Below are 23,925 nucleotides of genomic sequence, written 5' to 3'. Positions count from 1 at the left end.
AGCAAATTTTATTGTAGAACATCGGATTGATGATACCATAGACTAGGTAGGTCATATCTCACTATTACTCCCTAGACTCTGTATTTTGATGGATTGGTTTGCACTGGAGGACAAGGAATTGACATCGTGCTTGTTTCGCTAAGTAATGCTTCCTTCGACTTCTCTAGCCGATTAAAAACTTATTGCACTAACAATCAAGCCGAATATGAGACCCTCTTGTTCGGTTTGGAACTTCTAAATTGTATGGGTTAAAGCATGTGAGGGCATTTGGTGATTCTCAGCTGGTTGTCCGGTGGATATTAGAAGAGTATCAATGTTTAGATGGTACTCTAAATAGTTACCTTGAAAAATGCTAGGACATAATCCATTCTTTGGACGAATTCAACATTTGACGCATATCCAGGGTTGAGAATTGTAGAGCTAACTATTTGGCACAAGACGCATCAGGTTATTGGATAAAGCGAGGGAAATTTCACAATACCTAAAATCTGGTAACTGGTGTCGCTAGATCCCCAGGTTGTAGACCATCCAGGCTGCCAAGCCGGACCGTCCGCAATAGGTTTGGATGGTTCGACTTACTAGGAAGGTTCTCCTGATTGATTCGGCTGATAATGCAGCCGATGCAATTGATTGGAGGACAGTTATAATTAACTACCTATGAAATCCCAGTGTTAGAACGGACATGAACGTTCGGCGTACAACTTCCAAGTATGTTTTAATGGATGATGAACTCTACCGCCGAACTGTCAACGATGTCCTGCTTAAATGCTTGGGCCCAGATGATGCTATATTAGCCATGACCGAAGTACATGAGGGGATTTGTGGTACTCATCAATCGGCTCCGAAGATGAAATGGTTATTGCGAAGATCTGGCTTCTATTGGCCTAACTTAAAAGCTTACTGTTTCAAGTACTACAAAGGATGCCAAGTGTGTGAGAAATTCGACGACTTAGAATTGGTCTCTGCAGCCAAATTACATCCTATTATCAAACCTTGGCTTTTCAGGGATGGGGATTGGAATTTTTAGGAGAGATACATCCTTCATCATCAAAAGGCATCGGTTCGTGTTAGTCGCCACAAACTACTTTACCAAATGGACTGAGGTCGTTGCTCTGAAAAACATGTCGCACAAAGAGGTAATTGAGTTTATAACTGAATATATTATTCATAGATCCGGCATTCCTCAAACTTTGAGCACAGACAAAGGGACTTATTTTATGTCAAATGAGGTACGTGAGTTTGCTGAATCATATTATGCTCAAGCCAATGGGTAGGTCGAGCCTAGCAATAAGACATTGATTAGCCTGGTAAAAAACAAGATATCTGATCATCCTAAGCAGTGGCATAATGTCCTATATGAAGCTTTATGGGATCATAGAATATCTAAACATCGTGCTACTAAAGTATCTCCATTTGAGGTTATTTATGAGCAGGAAGCAGTGTTGCCTGTAGAGGTGAGCTTAAATGTTGTTAGGTGCCAGGCAAAATGGTCTAACTGGTGGTGATTATTATAATTCAATGATGGACAATATTGATGAAGTGACTGACAAGAGAGTGATAGATCTAGGAGAAATAGAGAATGATAAGATCATGGTCGGTCGCCAAAGCTTACAAGAAGAAGGACAAGGTTAAGTCATTACAGGTAGGAGACTTGGTATGGAAGACCACCTTGCCACTAAGGAGCAGAGACCGAAAGTTTAGAAAGTGGTCGCCAAGCTAGAAAGGCCCTTACAAAATCACATAGGCGAACATTACAAGGCGAAGACTGGCCCAATGCACTAAACGGGTGTTTCCTCAAGCAATATCATCCTAGTATGTGGTAAGATGCCTAAGAAAACCGATGTGATCACATCGAGTTAGTTCTAGCCTGTGTCAGTCAGTGCTTTTGGTTCGCTCAGCTTCTCCAAAAAGAAGGGAACATGTGTTGAGCACCATTAGTGGCACTGAGCACGGCCAGACGGTTCGACCCTGAGGACCAGATGGTCCGGTCCGCAGACGATCTGCTCGTAAGCGTGGACAGCCCGCGAGTAGATCGAATCAGACGCTTAAAACTTGTATCTCCTCGTGCGTTTAGCCCTCCAATCCCATGGGAGATGTTGGAGAACGCCTAGGAACGGGTCCAGACCTCCCCCTTATATATTTCAAGGGGTACGACCGATTGAACAACCAACAATCGATCAATCAATCAAATTACCTTCTATTATTTACCTTTTGCCCTAGGAGTAGACAGTAACTTAGATTCCTGTCTCTAATCTTCACCTCTCATCGGCTCTACAATGTTTAGAGGCATCTTGTGTGGCTTGTCGATCCTAAGACACACCCTAGGATATCTCCTATCTGACGAGGTCTATCCTGGGAGCGAGATCCAGGCGCCGTAAGAGAACTTCGCCGCCCCTACGCACGTGTGGACCGTCCGGCCACCAGGTGCGGACTGTTCGGCTCGTCAGGCAGGAATCCTAGCCTCTGCGCCAGGTCGCAAAACGTCCGGCCTCTGGCCGCAGACCGTCCGCGATTCCACATAGAGCACCGCCGCCGGTTCTCATTGCCTGGATCGGCGCCAACAATACGGTTCTTACACTTAGAATTGAGGAGCATCTGGAATCGAATTACAACAGATAAACACACTTTTATGTGTTCCACTACTCCAGGTCAATATAAACAAGTAGTGTGATTGATAGGGGGGCATATGCTTTTAGGGCTTTAGGCTCGTTGCTTACCTGTAGGGATGAAAATGGTCGAAAACGATCGAAAAAAACACTGATATTGGTTTTGGTTTTGTTTTATAACAACGATACAAAAACAAAAACGAAAACGAAAATGTTAAGGTCGGTATACGGTATCGAAATTACCGGTCATTCGAAAACGAACAATTTGAAACGAAGATATGTCGAAAACGATCGACATATGATAAACTTGAGTTGGTAATTGACAAAAACAAACAATAAACTGAATGACTTAATCCAAACATTAATATATATTAAGTTCATAGCATCAACATAAACACATAGTGACATTATTTGAGTGAGAAATTATATCTACACTCATGTCACATACAAGCATGTTGATAGTTTGACGCTATGGCACAGATCATATGCAAACAACAAACGTGAAATATCTAGACTAACTTGAACATCTCCATATGCACATGCGCAGCTCTGAACAGTGCACATTGGTCAAGAACACACTTACAACCGAAGTTAGAAAGGTGCCATGTGTTCATAATCAATCATATAACTTTTGTTTAAGAAACGTTAATGGTTATATTTTTATGACTCTGACTTGGGCCTTGCCGGTTTCATAGTGCGTTCAATAAATAAGGCGGTGGGATCCCCGCAGCTGCCAGCTTGTGCCTTGCCGCATTGGGTTGTGCCTGACAAGTGATATTGGAGAACTGAAAGGCCCAAAACCGAATAGTCTAAATGGGATGAAAAACGGGATTTTTCCGAACCAAAACGGTAACCGCAAAAATGAACGAAAAAACAGTATGCTCGTTTTCGATACCGTTACTGAAGACAATCTACCCGTTTTCGTCCCGAAACCGAAAAAATAGTATGCTCGTTTTTACCGAAGCCAGCTCGTAGGAGATGGATGCTGCTTGCTGCTGGTGTTGGGTCGATCTCTCATCAGGTTCGGTTTAAGGAACCAAATCACACACAATATTTCTAAGCCTATGGCGCAACAATATCTATGCTTATGGTTCTCTTTTACACCATACTCGCTCTGATGTCCTATTAATTATCGTTTTAGATAAGGTTCGAGTCAAACTTTTAAAATTTTGACTACAAATAACTATTTTGTTATTTAGTTTTGAAACCTAATATTTATATTCACTGATTTGTCTTAAAAATACATTTTATATAAGTATAGATGTATTAAGACTTTATTTGTATTTTAACAAAAAAATATTGGTCAAAGCTATATTTTGTGCCACCCAAAATTAATAGGACACCAGAGGGAGTATCAGGTTTCTGTTGCCACCTGAAATCCACCGGCGGAACACGAGGAGCTGGGAGGCTCTTGGGACTGCTGATGGGCCCCGGTCCCTCGGTCAACGACTCAGATCCTGACGTACGGACGGGCTTCAAAGTTCGCATGTCGTGTCACCTGACCTATAGCCGATCAGGAAGGTGTTGACGTGCTCCGAATAGGTTCCCTGCATACACAAACACGTGCAAACATCAGTCCGAGCTGTGTTCGGCTCCCCGGGTCGTATCGGCTATAAGGAGCCAACCACCTCTCCCGGGCTCGCATCGGATCCATGCCTAAGTGGCACGTGGAGCCGATGGCCCTCGAAACCCCTGCTTAGTCCACACCATGTGGACCCAATCCACTACGGCTAAAGCTTCACCACACAACCGGAACATCCTACACGTCGCTAGGCCTAGCGACCGCGGCGGACGCCTAGACGTCAACTAGAACCAGAGGGCTAAGAACCGGCTTGAGCCGACTCCTGGAACAATCCCTGCCCAAACCGACGCTAGCCACCCAACACGTCACTGAAACATCCAGCTCCCATGCAAGGCCTAGCCATGCGGATATTAAGCAAATCTTTGATAAACCAAAGACCAACCGTGATAGATAGGGGGTGGAGAGTTATTGCAGATCGCTCAAGATAGGGGATCTTTGTAAAGGCCTCATAGTGAACCGTGCCACACTTTCTTGGAAGAGGTGAAGAGCCCTGTATACCCTAGCAATTGGGTAACACGAATTGAGGGTAAAGTTGTACAAAACCTCTATAGAGTGTAGAAACTAAGTAATTAGTCGTGCTCACGGTTAAGAGCGGCCTTGCGATCCTAACAAGTTAGTGCTTATAAATACAAAACATCATGAGCGAATGTCCGCAATGGTTTTAAAAGGGTTCACCGTGAGATGCGGTGGATGGTTAAATGTTAGATGCAGTGAATGTTTTCTAGTTACTAGAATGTAACTATTGTTCACAATGATACATGTTATATAAAAAAGGAGAATTAATATGCTTTTATCATCAAACTAGACTTGACCAACTAAAAGCAACCACATGAGCTAACTTACAATATAGCTAGTTCACTTATCCCAAAGCAGAATACTTGTTGATTACGAAAGTACTTACACTTGTCTTTTTTCCACCCACAACTATGTACATTTACTGCTCAGAAGGAGAAGAACAAGTGTCCTAGACCCATGAATTCTAGGACTACGAGTTTTAGGCACATGATCAACCAGTTGGCTTCAAAGGATGTCTACTGGTGGATTTATCATAAACATTGGTTCCGTAATAATACTTTAGTTCGCTAATAATACAGTATTGTGCTTTTGATATATTCCATTGTATGATGAAGCTATATTGTGGTTTCAATCCGACAAATGTATAGTGCGTATTTAGTTTTGTGTTTAAAACTAGGTGTAATAGAAGTGGTACCAGAGCTTTGTTCACTATTGGACACAAGACTAGAGTAGAATTGGTCACTGCAAAAACTTAATTTCATCTAGATTTGTCTCTTCTCTTAAAAGTTCTCATGCTCATATTATCCAATGGAGTCTCACTTTCTTCATCTTGTTTTAGGGATAATACGTTCCTGCCTCACTGCCCACAAGCACAATGGAGGATGCATCCACATCATCACTGGAGGATCCATGCCACCCCACCCATTATGCCTGTGGTGGAGGAACCCATGCACATCACCGCCAAAGACAACCCGAAAGATGTGGAGTTTGATGATTGGTTCTCGAGTCATGAAGATAAACCCATGGAAGACTCTAAGCTTGAGGACCCAAACATGTTTGACTGGGTGGTTCAAGTGCGAGAGGATGAACAACTAGAAGTACTGGCATCACCAATTCACCAGTAGACCAGGAGTGATGATACAAGAATTAGATGAATCAGAGTATCAGATCTCTAACAAAGAGGATAACTTCTTCAGATGGGACATACCTGAGTGACAATGACACTATGAGGAGCCCAATAAGACATTGAGAGCCATCGTCGATGGATCCTACACCAAAGCCCCTTGTGCTAGGAATTCCTACACCAAAAGCTCCCGCTCTAAAAGCACTAGGTGTAATAATGGACTCTAAATTTTACACTATAAAATTTAAGCATAAGATCATATTAAGATCAAACTCTATTTCTAAATATTTTTTAACTAAAATTAATTAATTGCTCAAACGAGTCATGAAAAAACAATTAGATCATGATCCATTACCACCCCTGGTAAGCACCTACATACTACCCCGTAGTAAGCACCCACATCGCAGGACCCGAGCCTAATCTGATTGCACATGTTTCTTGACCTCTGGCTAATATGATTGCAGTATTTCAAGCTCGGGGATTATCTTATCATGTCTACGCACAAGAATGGTAGGCATGAATAACTGAATCGTCACACCTCAACCAAAATGAGCATGCAGAACATCCTGACATCGTGATCCATCAAGATACAAGCCCGATTGGGCATACAGACCTACAAGATCACAGCTGTCCCACAAAAGCAGCAACTCAAGAAATTGTTCAGGCACGAATCCATGCCCTGAAGCAAGATGACTCCCAATGTAAATGATAGCAAAGGCTACTCAGGAGTCTACAGCGTTCAAGATCACAAAAATGAAAGCACAGCACAAACTGTGACCGGATCCCAACTATCTCCACCATAACTTGAGTGGCAGTGGTCTCTCAAAGCTGCGCGGGCTGCTTCTCATTTCTTTGTAGCAGCCTGGCCAATGAATTTCATAAGAACGTAGCAATCCGGTGGCGTTATGTTCATGTAGTAGTTATGTATTGTCTGTGTTATCTCGAACCCAAACTTCTTGTAGAAAGCAATTGCATCATCGTTGTTGGTCTGAACATGCAAGTATATCTCGGAGATGTTTTGCTTTGCTGAGAGATCGAACACATGATTCAGCAGCTTTGTCCCTGTCAACAAAAAATCGGCCAAATATAAGATGGCATAGATCTTATTATGTAGCACGCACAGAGCACAGAATAATTCAGAGTGGTGTTTTGTTTTTATGATTTGTAGCTCAACCACGGCAAGTCAACCCAAAAATAAACAATATCCATATTGTTTTTCAAGTAGCATCCATCTTCAGGAGCAAGTAACAGTACATGTAGCTAACAGAAGTTGCTAAGGAATACTAGATAGACCTAGTGCCGGAGGCTCCCACATGAATGGGGTCTAGGAAAGGGATAAACCGAGGCAAGCCTTTCCCCGTAAATGCGAAGAGGCTGCTTCAAATCGGTGATCAGGTGACTCAGTGAAACAATTCTTACCATTGCACCAGACCTCAAGTGTAAACAGCAGAAATTGCCACACTAGGTCCACATGTAGTGTTAGATTTGGACATTTGGTAATAGCTCCTAAAAGTCTATCTGGAATCTATGAAACTCGGCAGCAAGAAAATAAATAGCAGAATAAATAGTGGTGTTAGCTGAGTATTTCTAGAACAATCAAGTGAGTAAAAGTGACTATGCTTAGGGAAGGAGACTAGCTGTAAAGGCTAACCTTATGGGCTAGACTCTGGACAAAAAAAGTAAATGCATTACGCAAAATCTACAAAAAAAAATATTATCATACTACACAGCTATTCCATTCCCTGTGAAGTTAAAACATATTTTACATTTGCCTTGATATGGAAAATCTACAAGTAATAACACTGATTGTCTAGCATGAGGCTTCAGATGTGCTAAAAACAAGATCTGTACGCACACTAATTTTAACTTTTATGTAGTGACACATGCAGGTTATTGCTTAAGCATTGACACTTGGGAAAAGCAGCAGCAATATGCACCAACTTTACTAGGAGATGAAAGCCTAGTAGCTAAATGCAAGCAAGCTGAGAAGACATGTCTACTAACATAAATTGCATCAGCAATTTGGAACAGCTCTAGTAAATAAATAGCTGTAGTTCAACTTTTCACATAGTCTTACCTTACAGAAGGTATAAGTTAACAATAATAGTGCCAACTAAACAGCTTATATAATGTCCTACAACACATCAGCACTGTATGTGAAGTTGTAAGCAATACTACCTCTTTAGGTTGTGATGAAAGAAGATAGTGTTAGAGCATTGTTAATGCAGTTGACGTCAGGTTGTAAAATAAAATGAGAATGGGGTATTGCAATGCATAAACAAGAATACAATTGATATTAATTTCACGATATCAATTATCAGGAATAGATGTGTGCAGACTCAAGATGTAGTCACCACATATCTATTGAAATCAATGATGATGCACACATATCTGACTTCCGAGGCATTACAAACATCATGGAAAACAGGTTAATCGCTTCAAATAACTGCAAAAGTGGATCCGAAGGGGGAAACTCACCAATACCAAGACCCCGATACGGTGCCAGTACACCCAAGGTCATGATATAAACTCGGACTGCTCCTCCTTCCTTCTTCTCCAGGCGACAAGCTATCGCACCAACACAAATATCGCTAAAGTATGCTGCAGAAAAATGCAGGGAAACAACAGTTCAGCTGTCGGCGTCACTCATCAAGAGGGGTAGCAACCAGTTTCACACATAATCAGCTGACCCAATACATGAATCAATATAATCAGTATGAGCCCTCAAATGCATCCACACAATCTGGGGGCAGTCACACTTCATTACCCAGTATAAACACCGCAGCTACCAAGACCCTCCAAGATCGGGCCTACCCAACAAGTCATCGCTTTTTACACATCACATTCGTCTGAATCCTAGCGGCATCTTCTCAATCTCGCCGCAACAGCTCGTCCTTTTGGACCCCAATCGTAGATCCAATGGCTCAAGGGAAAAATCATGGCATAGAGCAGGGAACAGAGGAGGGTGAACGGAGAGAGGATTGGATGGCGCACCTAGTTTGGAGAAATCCTTGGAGGCGATGGCGTCCTGGTAGTATTTTTCATTGTAGCGGACAGGGAATAGCGCCGTATTAAGCTTCTTAAGCTGCATCACGTTCTTATCCCGCACGCCGTCCAGCGACGTCCGCTCGGCGCCGCCGCCGCTGGCCTTGTCTTTGCTCGCAGCGACCTCACCGTCCCCCGCTCCCATCTTCGCGCTCCTTCCTACCTCGTTGGTTTGCGTCTCTCTCGTCGGAATCGACGGAGGAGGAGGCGTCAGAGAGCTGAGAGTTGCGTGCGGCGCGAGCACGGCGGCGGTGGCGTTTGGCTGGCTGACCTTCCTCTCTTGGTCGGGTCTCCCAGCCAAAAACCCTGCTCCCGGCTCTTGTTCCGTGGCTGTTCGGCTGTTCCCGGTTCCCCTCGCTGCCGTGTGGGCCCAACTTTCCAGCCACGGTGGCGCGGTAGACTGCAAAGCGACAAAGGTGTGCTCGTTGCGTCGCGTGCACTTGCAAGTTGCAACCAGATCGTGTCCGTTCTTTATTCTCCCGTTTTATAGGTTTTTATTTTAGGTAGAAAATGATGCTGGTATTTCCATTATGGAAGTGTTTGTTTGAAATTATAATCTATCTAAATTATACAATCTAATTTATTTTGAACTAACAATCTAAGTAGATTATAATCCTAAAGAGACCACATGTCTTCCTCCTAAGAAAAAAGGTTATAGTGTTTATATAAAATAAGTAAAGAAAAATGAAACTTGGGTCGCCTTAAATTATGTTGAGGGTATGCTTCGTAGCCGAATATCCTAAAGCAAGAGAACATCTTCGGCAGATTCTCTCAGAAGCAGCGTCGAAGCTATCACCTATAAAGCTTCGGCACAGTGACAGATCTCAAGACAAAGGGGTGAACCGACTTAAAGATAAAATGACTTAAAGACCCATGATGTTTTGTGTCATTATTGTAGTCGATTGTAAAGGGCATAAATGTAATTTTACACAGGTTGCGCCCTGTGCCTATAAATAGATGAACAGTACCCCTGTACCGTTCACGCAATCTGACAATCGCTGACACGTTACGCTGGAATTATTGTTTCCTGTCAAGACGAAGGTATAAATGTACCTAAATATTATGTTTTAATATTTAGGTTTGTATAATATAATATGTGAATAATATTACCTGTTTTTGGTATATCTTTTTCCAATGTTTCATATTTTATATTTCATTCTTCATTGTCTTATAAGTCTGATCACGAAGGTGTGACCTTCGTGATATTTTGTTTATGGCCTTCGTCCGAAGTTTATTAAATCCTCGGGGAGATAATGCTTCAGCGGACGAAGGACATTAACATTTAACATTTTATGTTGCCTTGTTCTTAATTCATAGCATTTGAGAACAAGTCCCCAACATTGGCGCCCACCTCCGGTGAACTCACTTCCACTTTTTGAGCTGATGGCTTCGTTCAACAACCAAGCTGGAGCTGCTTCGGCTCCGAAGCTGGTACTCCCGATAACAGGCGGTTTATGCTCAGAGCCGGCCAACAAGAAGCATAAGAAGGAGGCACAAAGAAGGGTACAACATGTCGGGGTGCAAGGACCCTTCATCAAGTCAAGATGGTCCCATATCCCAATCACCTTCTCCCAAGAGGAACTTCAGCTCAAGGATTACCCTCACAATGATGCTATGGTTATTTCTTGTGTTATCAAAGGGTTTCTGGTCCACAATGTTCTGGTTGATACAGACAGTGCAGCGGATATTATATTTGCTAAAGCCTTCAGACAGATGCAAGAGCCAGAGGATAAGATTCATGATGCTACACACCCTCTTTGTGGCTTTGGAGGAAGGCAGATTGTAGCGCTCGGCAAGATCACGATGCCAGTGACCTTCGGATATGTCAACAATACAAGGACTGAGCAAGTTGTGTTTGATATTGTCGACATGGAGTATCCCTACAATGCAATCATTGGTCGTGGGGCACTCAATGCTTTTGAAGCAATTCTTCACCCAGCATATCTTTGCATGAAGATACCTTCGGATCAAGGGTCTATTGCTATTCATGGAAGTCAGGAAGCTGCCAGAAAGGCTGAAGGAAACTGGACAGATTCAAAAGCAATCCATAATATAGATGGAGCTGAAGCTTGTGAGCAATACAAGTACAGAAGGGAGAAGGCTGCTTCGGCCGATCAGCCGAAGCCCATGCTCTTATGTGAAGATATAGCAGAGCAGAAGGTGTTGTTGGGATCTCAATTATCTGAGGAACAGGAGAAAAACCTAACAAGGTTTCTGTTCAACAACAAAGATGTCTTCGCATGGTCCGCCAACGATCTATGTGGTGTCAACAGGGATGTCATTGAACACTCGCTCAATGTTGATCCATCCTTCAGACCCAGAAAGCAGAGGCTTCGGAAAATGTCTGATGACAAAGCCGAAGGTGCTCGAAATGAAGTGAAAAGACTTCTTAGTGCTGGAGTCATCAGAGAAGTAAAATACCCAGAATGGCTAGCTAACACTGTTATGGTGAAGAAGGCCAATGGAAAATGGAGAATGTGCATTGATTTTACTGATCTCAACAAGGCTTGTCCGAAGGATGAGTTTCCATTACCAAGGATAGATTCTCTAGTAGATGCAGCAGCTTCGTCAGAGCTCATGAGTCTACTAGATTGTTATTCAGGTTATCATCAAATTTGGATGAAAAGGAAGACGAGCCAAAAACAAGCTTCAAAACCCCTAGTGATACATATTGTTATCTTCGGATGCCTGAGGGGCTCAAGAATGCTAGAGGAAGCTTCAGTAGAATGACAGCGAAAGTCCTTCATTCTCAAATAGGCAGAAATGTGCTAACTTATGTTGACGATGTCATAGTAAAAAGCACGAAGCAAGAACATCACATTGCTGATCTGCAGGAGACATTCGCTAATTTTAGGCAAGCTGGCCTGAAGTTAAATCCAGAAAAGTGTGTCTTCGGAGTAAAGAAGGGGAAATTCCTTGGTTGTCTAGTTTCAACAAAAGGGATCGAAGCTAATCCAAATAAAATCGAAGCTATTCTTCGGATGGAGCCACCAAGCACAAAGAAGGGGGCTCAACGGCTGACAGGAAGACTGGCATCTCTGAATCGATTTATATCTAGATCAGCAGAGAGAAATTTACCATTCTTTGAAGTATTGAAGTCGGTCGAAGTCTTTCAATGGGGATCAGCTCAGCAGAAAGCCTTCGAAGAGCTGAAACAGTATCTGATAGATCTAACGACGCTAACTCCACCCGCGTCAGGGGCTCCTCTACTATTGTACGTAGCAGCTTCGCACTCCGCAGTGAGTGTGGCCCTTGTCCAGGAGAAGCTTGAAGGACAAACTAAAAAGCAAGCCCTAGTATACTTTGGCTCCGAAGTTCTCAGTTTATCAAAGAAAAACTATACAGAATTGGAGAAGGTGCTATATGCTGTCTTAATGGCCTCCAGGAAGCTTCGACACTACTTTCAATCATACCATATAATTGTTCCTTCATCACATCCTTTGAAGGATATAATGAGGAACAGAGAAGCTACTGGAAGGATTGGAAAGTGGGCTGCGGAACTCAACAAATTCAGCATTGATTATGTGCATAGATCCTCAATTCAGTCCCAGGCGTTAGCAGACTTCATCGCTGAGTGGACGCCAGGGGCTCAGAAAGAAGAAGCAAGTAAAGATGCCGAAGCTTGGACAGTGTTCTGCGACGGTTCCTGGGGAACCTTCGGGGCAGGTGCAGCCGCTGTTTTAGTTGCACCTTCCAAAGTTAGAACATGCTATGCAGTGAAACTTGATTTCAGCTGCACAAATAATATTGTTGAATACGAAGCTTTGCTTTTGGGGCTTCGGAAGTTAAAGGCAATGGGGATAAGAAGGACGGTTCTCAAAACCGATTCCCAAGTTATTTCTGGTCATGTTGACAAGAGTTGTAAAGCAAGAGATCCAAAGCTCGAGAAATATTTGGATACAGTTCGAAGGCTTGAAGCTTCTTTCGAAGGGTTTTCTGTCAAGAATATTCCACGAGGAGAAAATGAGCACGCTGACCTGCTAGCCAAGTCAGCGGCACAGGGGCTGTCTTTACCTTCGGAAGTATTCTTTGAGACAATAAAAGCACCTTCGATGGAAATTCTTGAAAGAGCAGTGCTCAATATATCTCCTGTTCATAGTGAACATTGGAGAACAGAGATTATATCTTTTCTCCAGGGCAACTGCCTTTCAGATGACGAAGCTTATAACAAGAGAATAGAGGCAAGAGCCCGACCATATGTAATAATAGAAGGGGAGTTATACAAACATGGAGTCTGTTCTCCATTGCTCAAATGTTTATCCAGAGCTGAAGGTATAGAATTGATGAAGGAAATACACGCAGGCCTGTGTGGATCTCACATCGGATCTAGGCCCTTGCTGGGAAAAGTTTTTCGTCAAGGATTTTATTGGCCGAAGGCAGCTTCAGATGCAACAGAATTAGTCCAAAAATGCGAAGGCTGTCAAAAATGTGCAAGGGATCAAAAACAGCCTTCGTCTCTGACTCAATTAATACAACCCACTTGGTCGTTGCAAAGGTGGGGCCTTGATTTGCTAGGCCCACTTCCACCAGCACAAGGAAATTTAAAATATGTTGTGGTGGCGGTAGAATATTTTTCCAAATGGATTGAGGCGAAACCTTTAGCCACAATAACTTCGGTCACAGTTCAGAAATTTTTCTGGCAAAATATTGTTTGTCGCTTCAGAGTGTCGAAGGCTATTACTGTGGACAACAGAACACAGTTTGATGCCGAAGCTTTCAAAGAGTTCTGTGAGCAAATTGGCATGAAGATCCATTTTGCATCTGTTAGACATCCAGAGTCAAATGGACTTGTCGAAAGAGCTAATGGCATTATAATGACATGAATAATGAAGTTAATTTTCAATCAGCCCAGGGGAAAGTGGCCAGATGAATTGATCAAAGTGGTGTGGAGCCACAACACGACGATGTCAAGGTCAACAGGCTTTACACCATTCAAATTATTGTTTGGTGACGAAGCGATAACCCCGGAAGAAGCTAAAGCAGGATCGATAAGAATAGTGGCTGTGGCAGAGGACGAAGCTGATTATTCTGTGGCAAAAGATGCTATAGAGGGAATCAGGCTTCAGGTTGTGGAAAACAACAATAAATATCAAGCCGAAACAATAAAATGGCGTGACAAAAAAGTTCGATTAAAAAATATCAGGCCAGGGCACTTGGTACTTCGGAGAGTTGCCAACCCAGATACAGTAGGCAAGCTACAGTTGAAGTGGGAAGGACCTTTCCTGGTAGTATCTTCGTCAAGACCCGGTTCTTACAGATTGAAGGATATGGACGACAACGACATTCCTAGATCTTGGAATGCGGATGAGCTTCGGCGATATTATGTGTAGCTTGATGTAATCTTTTTATTTTTTCTATGGCACCCTTTTCCTTTCCAAAGGGGGAGAAAGGTTTTTAACGGGGCCATAGCATGTAATTTCTCTTTTTCTTATTTCAGCTCTACAAGAGCAATATCCCCCAAAAATGTAAATGTAAAAGCTGAGCATGCACCATCGAGTGCAAAGAGAAAAGAAAAAACAGGGAGAAGCTCGAAAGACGTCCCTAAGGGGATGCAGAGCACGACGAAGCTACAAAAAAGTCGTTCCTAAGGGAGCGCAGCGTAAGTTTTCTGCTCAAAAGTCGTTCCTAAGGGAATGCAGAGCTTACAACGAAAAGTCAACGCTGATTCCGCCGAAATATAAGGCGAAGCACGAAAAGTCAACGCGATACCGCCGAAATAGAAGGCGAAGAAGTTCAAAAGACGTTCCTAAGGGAATGCAGAACTTACAGCGAAAAGTCAGCGCTGATACACCGAAAAATAAACGGTGAAGCCGAAAAATAAACGACAAAGAGACTTTGGTTGTTCCTAAGGGAACGAAGGCTTTGGTTATGGCTTCGTATGTGTGGGTTTGGACATTCATTTGCACGGTACATTACATCATACATTTGCATTCATAAACATTCATTTAGACATACATAAGACCATCATCGTCATAACATAGACAGTTACTTCGGCTCTAAAGAGAAGGCTTCGGAAAAAAGAAAAAGAAGTAGTTTTATGCTTCGCTGTGTACGAAAAGAAGGAAAGGTGTTTTTCGCCTTCGGCTCAAAAATGCTAATTTTGTTCACATCAAAGCACTTTATACATTGATGGAAAGGTAAGAATATATTACAAGGTATGGACAATGTCCACAAATTAAAATTTAATTACATCATTCTTTACACAAGTTATTACAAGAGTTTTTAGAGCTTTTTCTACAGACTATTCAAGCTTCGTCAGTATCCATGGAGCTTCGTCTTTTTACTCCTCAGCTTCGGCCTCGGCTTCGTCATCCTGTATGTATTAAAGTATTGAAAGCAAAATTCAATTTTGAAGGAAGAGGTGAGTACAAGGTATGATTTTGTTACCGGCTTAAGATGACTCCGAGCCTCATCACCAGCTTTGCTTCGTCCACCCTTTGTCCATACCAATTTTATAAATCTATTTGCTATGCTTCGGGCAAGGTTGGGAATGTTATCCAAATCTGCTGGTGATAAGCTGAAATTGGGGCTATTGATAACCTTTCCGTGTTCGCAACCAGACTTCAGGAAGGCAACAGCTGTGCCCCGAGAAGCTACCAGGGCACAGAAGTCACCATGTCCAGCTATAACTTTGTCAAGGTCATCAATTTCACCTTCGATATGTTCGAAGGCCCCTGGCAGGTCTTCAGACGAAGGATTAAATTTTTCGCTGCTGGCTCCAACCGAATAGAAGACCTGCTTCAGCCGTTGAACACATCGATTACTGAATTCCAAATATTTGTTTTGAAGGCTTGTCAATGATTTTTTCAAATCTGATTTTTTCTGGACTTCGGCCTCAAATTTTGCATTAAGCTCTTGCTTTTCTTGTTCAAAGTGTTCTGATTGGCAAAGAAGCTTCGTACTTAATTCTGCTATTTTAGCTTCAGCTTCTGCCAATAAGCCTTCGGTTGTCTGAAGCTCGAAGTCTTTCTTTTCAATAGCAGCTGATTGCTCCTTTATTTTGCTCTCTAAATTCTCAATTATAACCTCGTGTTTTTTATCTTCCAAATCCTGCTGCATTTTCAAAGCTTTGCTTAGCAGCATAATCTGCACATAAACAACCTTCGTTAGAAAACATCTTCGTTATTAAAAACAATAAAAGTCAGAGAAAAGTTGTTTACCTTAAAATTGGAATAAAATAAACTACCGACAATGTGTTGTCGTCGGTAGCGACTGATATCTGTTTCGAGCTTCGGGAAACTGAGAGCACCTAAGGGGGGTGAATAGGTGATCCTGTAAAAACTTGAAACTTAATGCCACAAAAACTTGATTAGGAGTTAGCACACTAAAGCCAAGTGGCTAGAAAGGAGTTCTTGCAAGACACGATAACCACAAGAAGATCAACATAGATAGGCACAGTGGTTTATCCCGTGGTTCGGCCAAGTCCAACACTTGCCTACTCCACGTTGTGGCGTCCCAACGGACGGGGGTTGCAATCAACCCCTCTCAAGCGGTCCAAAGACCCACTTGAATACCACGATGTTTTGCTTTGTTTACTATATCCCGCTTGCGAGGAATCTCCACAACTTGGAGCCTCTCGCCCTTACAATTTGATGTTCACAAAGAAGCACGGAAGTAAGGCTGGGATGAGCAACGCACACAAGACACAAAATCAGAGCACAGCACACACACAAGTCACAACTCGAGCTCACAACACAACCCAAAGAGTTTTCTACTCAAATGGATCTCTAGTTGCTATCACAAAGAATCAAATGCGCGGAATTGGAGTCTTGGTGCTTAGGAATGCTTAGAGAATGCTTGGTGTGCTCCTCCATGCGCCTAGGGGTCCCTTTTATAGCCCCAAGGTAGCTAGGAGCCGTTGAGAGCATTCCAGAAAGGCAATTCTTGCCTTCTGTCGCCTGGCGCACCGGACAGTCCGGTGCACCACCGGACACTGTCCGGTGCGGATTCTTTCCTTCTTTGGCGAAGCCGACCGTTGGAGATTCAGAGCCGTTGGCGCACCAGACACTGTCCGGTGCATACCGGACAGTCCGGTGCCCCCTTCTGATCGTTGGCTCTGCCACGCGTCGCGCGCGGATTACGCGGCCGACCATTGGCCCGGCCGACTGTTGGCTCACCGGACAGTCCGGTGCACCACCGGACAGTCCGGTGATTTATAGCCGTACGCCGCCGATGAAACCCGAGAGCAGTCAGTTCGCCAGAGCCAGTCTGGCGCACCGGACACTGTCCGGTGCACCACCGGACAGTCCGGTGCACCCAGACTGCTCAGAAACTTGGCTGCTCAGCCAAGTCTTTTCCAAATTGGTCTTTTCCTGTTTCTAGCACTTAGACACAATACATTAGTCTCCAAAACAATGTACTAAGTCTTAGAAACCTACCTTTACTCTTGATTTGCACTTCTTAAGTCTTTGGCACAAATATTACTCAAAGCATTTGTGTGGAGCACTTAATCACCAAAATCTTATAGAAATGTCCCATGGGTACATTTCTACATTTCCCTTTCAATCTCCCCCTTTTTGGTGATTAATGCCAACACAATAAAAAGCAACTAAAAGGAGTGCAACATCAATTCAAATGAGAACACAAATTTGTTTTGATTCAAATTTGGCATATTTGGATCATCCTTTGCCACCACTTGGTTTGTTTTTGCTAATCAAACTCGATTTCCTATCTCTAAGTCAAACACACTTGTTGAGACATAAAGAGAGTTGTTCCAAGAGAAATTGATCGAAGATTTCAAAAACTCCCCCTTTTCCCATAATCAACCATTCTCCCCACAAGAGGCCAACTTTTGACAAAAGAGACAATAAGAGATTTTTGACAAACCAAAAGCTCTATTCTACTATTTTCAAAATTCTCAAGTTCAAAATTCTCAAGTGGTAGCTGATCCATTTGTTGCTTTGGCCTTATTTTCTACCCCTTTGGCATCAAGCACCAAAACGGGATCAATCTTGGCCCTTGAACCCCATTGCCTTACCAAAATCTTCAATTAAGAGTTAAAAAGGCAATAAGAGCATGGAGATGAACTTGGAGTTAGTTACTCTTTCATCGGAGTGCAGTGGAAGTCTTGCATGGTCCAAGTCCACTTTTTCCCTTTCAATCCTCCTCTGAGACTAAATTAAGAACACTCAAGCACATGGTTAGTCTCAAAGGGCAAGTTGTAGCACATCCCCACTAAATATGTGCATCACTTGCAAATGGAGTTATGAGGTCCGGGGAGTGCTTGTACAACTTGAGCACCATACATAAACAACAAAATGCATAAGGAACATGATCAAGGCATAAAACATATATATGCTATAAATCAATCCAAGTTCCGCGAATCTAAGACATTTAGCTCACTACGCAGCCTGCAAAAGGTCTTCTCATCTAAAGGCTTGGTAAAGATATCGGCTAGCTAGTTCTCGGTGCTAACATAAAACACTTCAATATCCCCCTTTTGCTGGTGGTCTCTCAGAAAGTGATGTCGGATGTCTATGTGCTTTGTGCGGCTGTGTTCAACAGGATTATCCGCCATGCGGATAGCACTCTCATTATCACATAGGAGTGGGACTTTGCTCAGATTGTAGCCAAAGTCCCTGAGGGTTTGCCTCATCCAAAGTAGTTGCGCGCAACATTGTCCTGCGACAACATACTCGGCCTCAGCGGTGGATAGGGCAACGGAAGTTTGTTTCTTAGAACTCCACGACACCAGGGACCTTCCTAAGAATTGGCACGTCCCTGATGTACTCTTCCTATCGACCTTACATCCAGCATAATCGGAGTCTGAGTATCCAATCAAGTCAAAGGTAGACCCCTTTGGATACCAGATCCCAAAGCAAGGCATAGCGACTAAATATCTAAGAATTTGCTTCACGACCACTAAGTGACACTCCCTTGGATCGGATTGAAATCTAGCACACATGCATACACTAAGCATAATATCCGGTCTACTAGCACATAAATAAAGTAAAGACCCTATCATAGACCGGTATGCCTTTTGATCAACGGACTTACCTCCTTTGTTGAGGTCAACGTGTCCGTCGGTTCCCATTGGAGTCTTTGCGGGCTTGGCGTCCTTCATCCCAAACCTCTTGAGCAAGTCTTGTGTATACTTCGTTTGTGACATGAAGGTGCCATCCTTGAGTTGCTTCACTAGGAACCCAAGGAAGTAGTTCAACTCGCCCATCATCGACATCTCGAATTTCTGAGTCATTACCCTGCTGAACTCTTCACAAGACTTTTGGTTAGTAGAACCAAATATTATGTCATCGACATAAATTTGGCACACAAAAAGATCACCATCACAAGTCTTAGTGAGTAAAGTTGGATCGGCTTTCCCAACCTTGAAAGCATTAGCAATTAAAAAGTCTCTAAGGCATTCATACCATGCTCTTGGGGCTTGCTTAAGTCCATAGAGCGCCTTAGAGAGCTTACACACGTGGTCGGGGTACCGTTCATCCTCGAAGCCAGGGGTTGCTCCACGTACACCTCCTCCTTGATTGGTCCGTTGAGGAAAGCGCTCTTCACATCCATTTGGAACAACCTGAAAGAATGGTGAGCAGCATAGGCTAACAATATGCGAATTGACTCTAGCCTAGCCACAGGAGCAAAAGTCTCCTCAAAGTCCAAACCTGTGACTTGGGCATAACCTTTTGCCACAAGTCGTGCCTTGTTCCTTGTCACCACCCCGTGCTCGTCTTGTTTGTTGCGGAATACCCACTTGGTTCCCACAACATTTTGCTTGGGACGAGGCACCAGTGTCTAAACTTCATTTCTCTTGAAGTTGTTGAGCTCTTCCTGCATGGCCAACACCCAGTCCGGATCTAGCAAGGCCTCTTCTACCCTGAAAGGCTCAATAGAAGAGACAAAAGAGTAATGCTCACAAAAATTAACTAATCTAGAGCGAGTAGTTACTCCCTTGCTAATATCACCCAAAATTTGGTCGGCGGGATGATTCCTTTGAATCGTCACTCGAACTTGAGTTGGAGGTGCCGGTTGTGCTTCTTCCTCCATTACATGATCATCTTGTGCTCCCCCTTGATCACACCCCTCCTCTTGATGAACCTGTTCATCATCTTGAGTTAGGGGATGCACCATTGTTGAGGAAGAAGGTTGATCTTGCTCCTTTCATTCCCGTGGCCGCACATCTCCAATCGCCATGGTGCGTATTGCGGCCGTTGGAACGTCTTCTTCATCTACATCATCAAGATCAACAACTTGCTCTCTTGGAGAGCCATTAGTCTCATCAAATACAACGTCGCTAGAGACTTCAACCAACCCCGATGATTTGTTGAAGACCCTATACGCCTTTGTATTTGAGTCATAACCTAACAAAAACCCTTCTACAGCTTTGGGAGCAAACTTAGAATTTCTACCTTTCTTCACTAGAATATAACATTTGCTCCCAAATACACGAAAGTAAGACACATTGGGTTTGTTACCGGTTAGAAGCTCATACGAAGTCTTCTTGAGGAGGCGATGAAGGTACACCCGGTTTATGGCGTGGCAAGCCATGTTCACGGCTTCCGACCAAAACCGCTCGAGTGTCTTGAACTCTCCAAGCATTGTCCTCGCCATGTCTATGAGCGTCCTGTTCTTCCTCTCTACCACACTGTTTTGCTGTGGTGTGTAGGGAGCGGAGAACTCGTGCTTGATCCCTTCCTCCTCAAGGTACTCCTCCACTTGAAGGTTCTTGAACTCGGACCCGTTGTCGCTCCTTATCTTCTTCACCTTGAGCTCAAACTCATTTTGAGCTCTCCTTAGGAAGCGCTTGAGGGTCCCTTGGGTTTCAGATTTATCCTGCAAAAAGAATACCCAAGTGAAGCGAGAAAAATCATCAACTATAACAAGACCATACTTACTTCCTCCTATACTTAGATAAGCGACGGGTCCGAAGAGGTCCATATGAAGCAACTCCAAAGGTCTTGATGTGGTCATCACATTTTTGGTATGATGAGAGCTTCCCACCTGTTTACCTGCTTGACAAGCTGCACAAGGTCTATCTTTTTCAAAAGTAACATTTGTTAGACCTATTACGTGTTCTCCCTTTAGAAATTTGTGAAGATTCTTTATTCCCACATGTGCTAAACGGCGATGCCACAGCCAGCCCATGCTAGTCTTAGCAATTAAGCATGCATCTAGACCGGCCTCCTCTTTTGCAAAATCAACTAAGTAAAGTTTGCCGTCTAATACACCCTTAAAAGCTAATAAACCATCACTCCTTCTAAAGACAGACACATCAACGTTTGTGAATAAGCAATTGTACCCCATATTACAAAGTTGACTCACAGACAATAAGTTATATCCAAGCGACTCAACTAAAAACACGTTAGAAATAGAGTGCTCGGATGAAATGGCAATCTTCCCTAGTCATTTGACCTTGCCTTGATTCCCGTCACCGAATATGATTGAGTCTTGGGAAGCCTTGTTCTTGACGTAGGAGGTGAACATCTTCTTCTCCCCCGTCATGTGGTTTGTGCATCCGCTGTCGATAATCCAGCTTGATCCCCTGGATGCATAAACCTGCAAGGCATTTTAGGCTTGGGTCTTAGGTACCCAACTCTTGTTGGGTCCTACAAGGTTAGTGACAATATCCTTAGGGACCCAAATGCAAGTTTTATCTCCCTTACATTTTGTCCCCAATTTCCTAGCAATCACCTTCTTATCCTTTCTACAAATAGCAAAGGAAGCATTGCAAGCATGATAAATAGTAGAAGGTTCATTAGTTTTCCTAGGAACATGAACATTTCTCCTAGGCACATGATGAATGGCATTTCTCCTAGGCATATCTCTACCATGCACATAGGAAGAACTTGAAGCAAACATGGCATTTGAATCATTACAACTCCTATGAACATTTCTAGAATATCTCTTATTGCCATAAATGAAAGCATGATTCTTTTGACTACTATTAGTCATAGGAGCCTTCCCTTTCTCCTTGGCGAAGATGGGAGCCTTATGACTTGTCAAGTTCTTGGCTTCCCTCTTGAAGCCAAGCCCATCCTTAATTGAGGGGTGTCTACCAACCGTGTAGACATCCCTTGCAAATTTTAGTTTATCAAAATCAATTTTGCTAGTCTTAAGTTGAGCATTAAGACTAGCCACTTCATCATTTAGTTTAGAAATGTAAACTAGGTGTTCACTACAAGCATCAACATTAAAATCTTTACACCTATTGCAAATCGTAACATGTTCTTCACGAGAAGTTGATTTACTAGCTATTTCTAACTTAGCATTCAAATCATCATTAACACTTTTTAGGCTAGAGATAGATTCATGGCATGTAGACAATTCACATGAAAGCATTTCATTTCTTTTAACTTCTAAAGCAAGAGATTTTTGTGCTTCTACAAACTTATCATGTTCTTCATACAAAAGATCCTCTTGCTTTTCTAATAATCTATTCTTATCATTCAAGGCATCAATCAACTAATTGATCTTATCAATCTTAGTTCTATCTAAGCCCTTGAACAAACTAGCATAATCTATTTCATCATCGCTAGATTCATCATCACTAGAAGAAGCATAAGTAGTCTTTCGAGTGTTTACCTTCTTCTCTTTTGCCATGAGGCAAGTGTGATGCTCGTTGAGGAAAAGGGACGATTTGTTGAAGGCCGAGGCGGCGAGTCCTTCGTTGTCGGAGTCGGACGACGACCAATCCGAGTCCCACTCCTTGCCAAGGTGTGCCTCGCCCTTAGCCTTCTTGTAAGCCTTCTTCTTTTCCCTCTTCTTCTCTTGTTCCTGGTAACTATCATTATCGGGACAATTAGCGATAAAATGACCAATCTTACCACATTTGAAGCATGAGCGCTTCCCCTTCGTCATGTTCTTGTTGGGATGCTCCTTGCGACCCCTTAGCGCCGTCTTGAAACGCTTGATGATGAGGGCCATCTCTTCCTCATTGAGCCTCGCCGCCTCAACTTGTGCCACCTTGCTAGGTAGCACTTCCTTGCTCCTTGTTGCTTTGAGAGCAACGGTTTGAGGCTCGTGGATTGGACCATTCAACGCATCATCAACGTATCTTGCCTCCTTGATCATCATCCGCCTGCTTACGAACTTTCCAAGTATTTCTTCGGGCGACATCTTGGTATACCTAGGATTTTCACGAATATTGTTTACAAGATGTGGATCAAGGACAGTGAAGGACCTTAGCATTAGGCGGACGATGTCGTGGTCCGTCCATCGTGTGCTTCCATACCTCCTTATTTTGTTGACGAGGGTCTTGAGCCGGTTGTACGTTTGGGTTGGCTCCTCACCCCTGATCATTGCGAATCTCCCAAGTTCGCCCTCCACCAACTCCATCTTGGTGAGCATGGTGACATCGTTCCCCTCATGCGAGATCTTGAGGGTGTCCCAGATCTGCTTGGCGTTATCCAAGCCGCTCACCTTATGGTATTCATCCCTGCACAATGATGCTAGAAGAACAGTAGTAGCTTGTGCATTTTTGTGAATTTGTTCATTGATAAATATGGGACTATCAGTACTATCAAATTGCATTCCACTCTCTACTATCTCCCATATGCTTGGATGGAGAGAGAACAAGTGTCTACGCATTTTGTGACTCCAAAATCCGTAGTCCTCTCCATCAAAGTGAGGAGGTTTACCAAGTGGAATGGAGAGTAAATGAGCATTTGTACTTTGCGGAATACGAGAATAATCAAAAGAAAAGTTTGAATTGACCGTTTTCTTTTTCTCGTAGTTGTCGTCGTCCTTTTGGGAAGAAGAGGACTCGTCGCTGTTGTCGTAGTAGACGATCTCCTTGATGCGCCTTGTTTTCTTCTTCTTCCCGTCTTTTCTTTTGTAGCTCGAGCCCGAGTTAGTAGGCTTGTCATCTTTTGAATCATTGACGAAGGACTCCTTCTCCTTATCATTGACCACCATCCCCTTGCCCTTAGGATCCATCTCTTCGGGCGATTAGTCCCTTACGTGAAGAGAACGACTCTGATACCAATTGAGAGCACCTAAGGGGAGGGTGAATAGGTGATCCTGTAAAAACTTGAAACTTAATGCCACAAAAACTTGATTAGGAGTTAGCACACTAAAGCCAAGTGGCTAGAAAGGAGTTCTTGCAA

The 23,925-nt window shown here is 43.2% G+C and overlaps 1 protein-coding gene across 1 annotated transcript; it reads right to left on the bottom strand.

Annotated features, from left to right (window-relative positions):
• Window positions 1-6,338: 6,338 nt before the first annotated feature.
• Window positions 6,339-9,193, bottom strand: LOC100282487 (uncharacterized). Its single transcript, NM_001155396.1, has 3 exons — window positions 8,822-9,193; window positions 8,306-8,428; window positions 6,339-6,889 (listed from the first exon to the last, which is right to left on the bottom strand). The coding sequence occupies exons 1-3, from the start codon at window positions 9,015-9,017 to the stop codon at window positions 6,672-6,674; spliced, it is 537 nt and encodes a 178-aa protein (NP_001148868.1). The 5' UTR covers window positions 9,018-9,193; the 3' UTR covers window positions 6,339-6,671.
• Between the last annotated feature and the right edge of the window lie 14,732 nt (window positions 9,194-23,925).

Source organism: Zea mays, chromosome 3 (assembly GCF_902167145.1).
Source record: "Zea mays cultivar B73 chromosome 3, Zm-B73-REFERENCE-NAM-5.0, whole genome shotgun sequence".
Lineage (NCBI taxonomy): Eukaryota > Viridiplantae > Streptophyta > Magnoliopsida > Poales > Poaceae > Zea > Zea mays.
This window is presented reverse-complemented; position numbering and strand designations above follow the sequence as displayed.

What these genes read in the sequence shown, in the direction of transcription:
- LOC100282487 (NM_001155396.1), bottom strand. Translation starts at nt 9,017, where the DNA reads ATGGGAGCGGGGGACGGTGAGGTCGCTGCGAGCAAAGACAAGGCCAGC. An exon ending in CAAGGATTTCTCCAAACTAG is followed by an intron (nt 8,429 to 8,821) that starts GTGCGCCATCCA and finishes ATTTTTCTGCAG; the next exon opens with CATACTTTAGCGATATTTGT. An exon ending in GTATCGGGGTCTTGGTATTG is followed by an intron (nt 6,890 to 8,305) that starts GTGAGTTTCCCC and finishes TTTTGTTGACAG; the next exon opens with GGACAAAGCTGCTGAATCAT.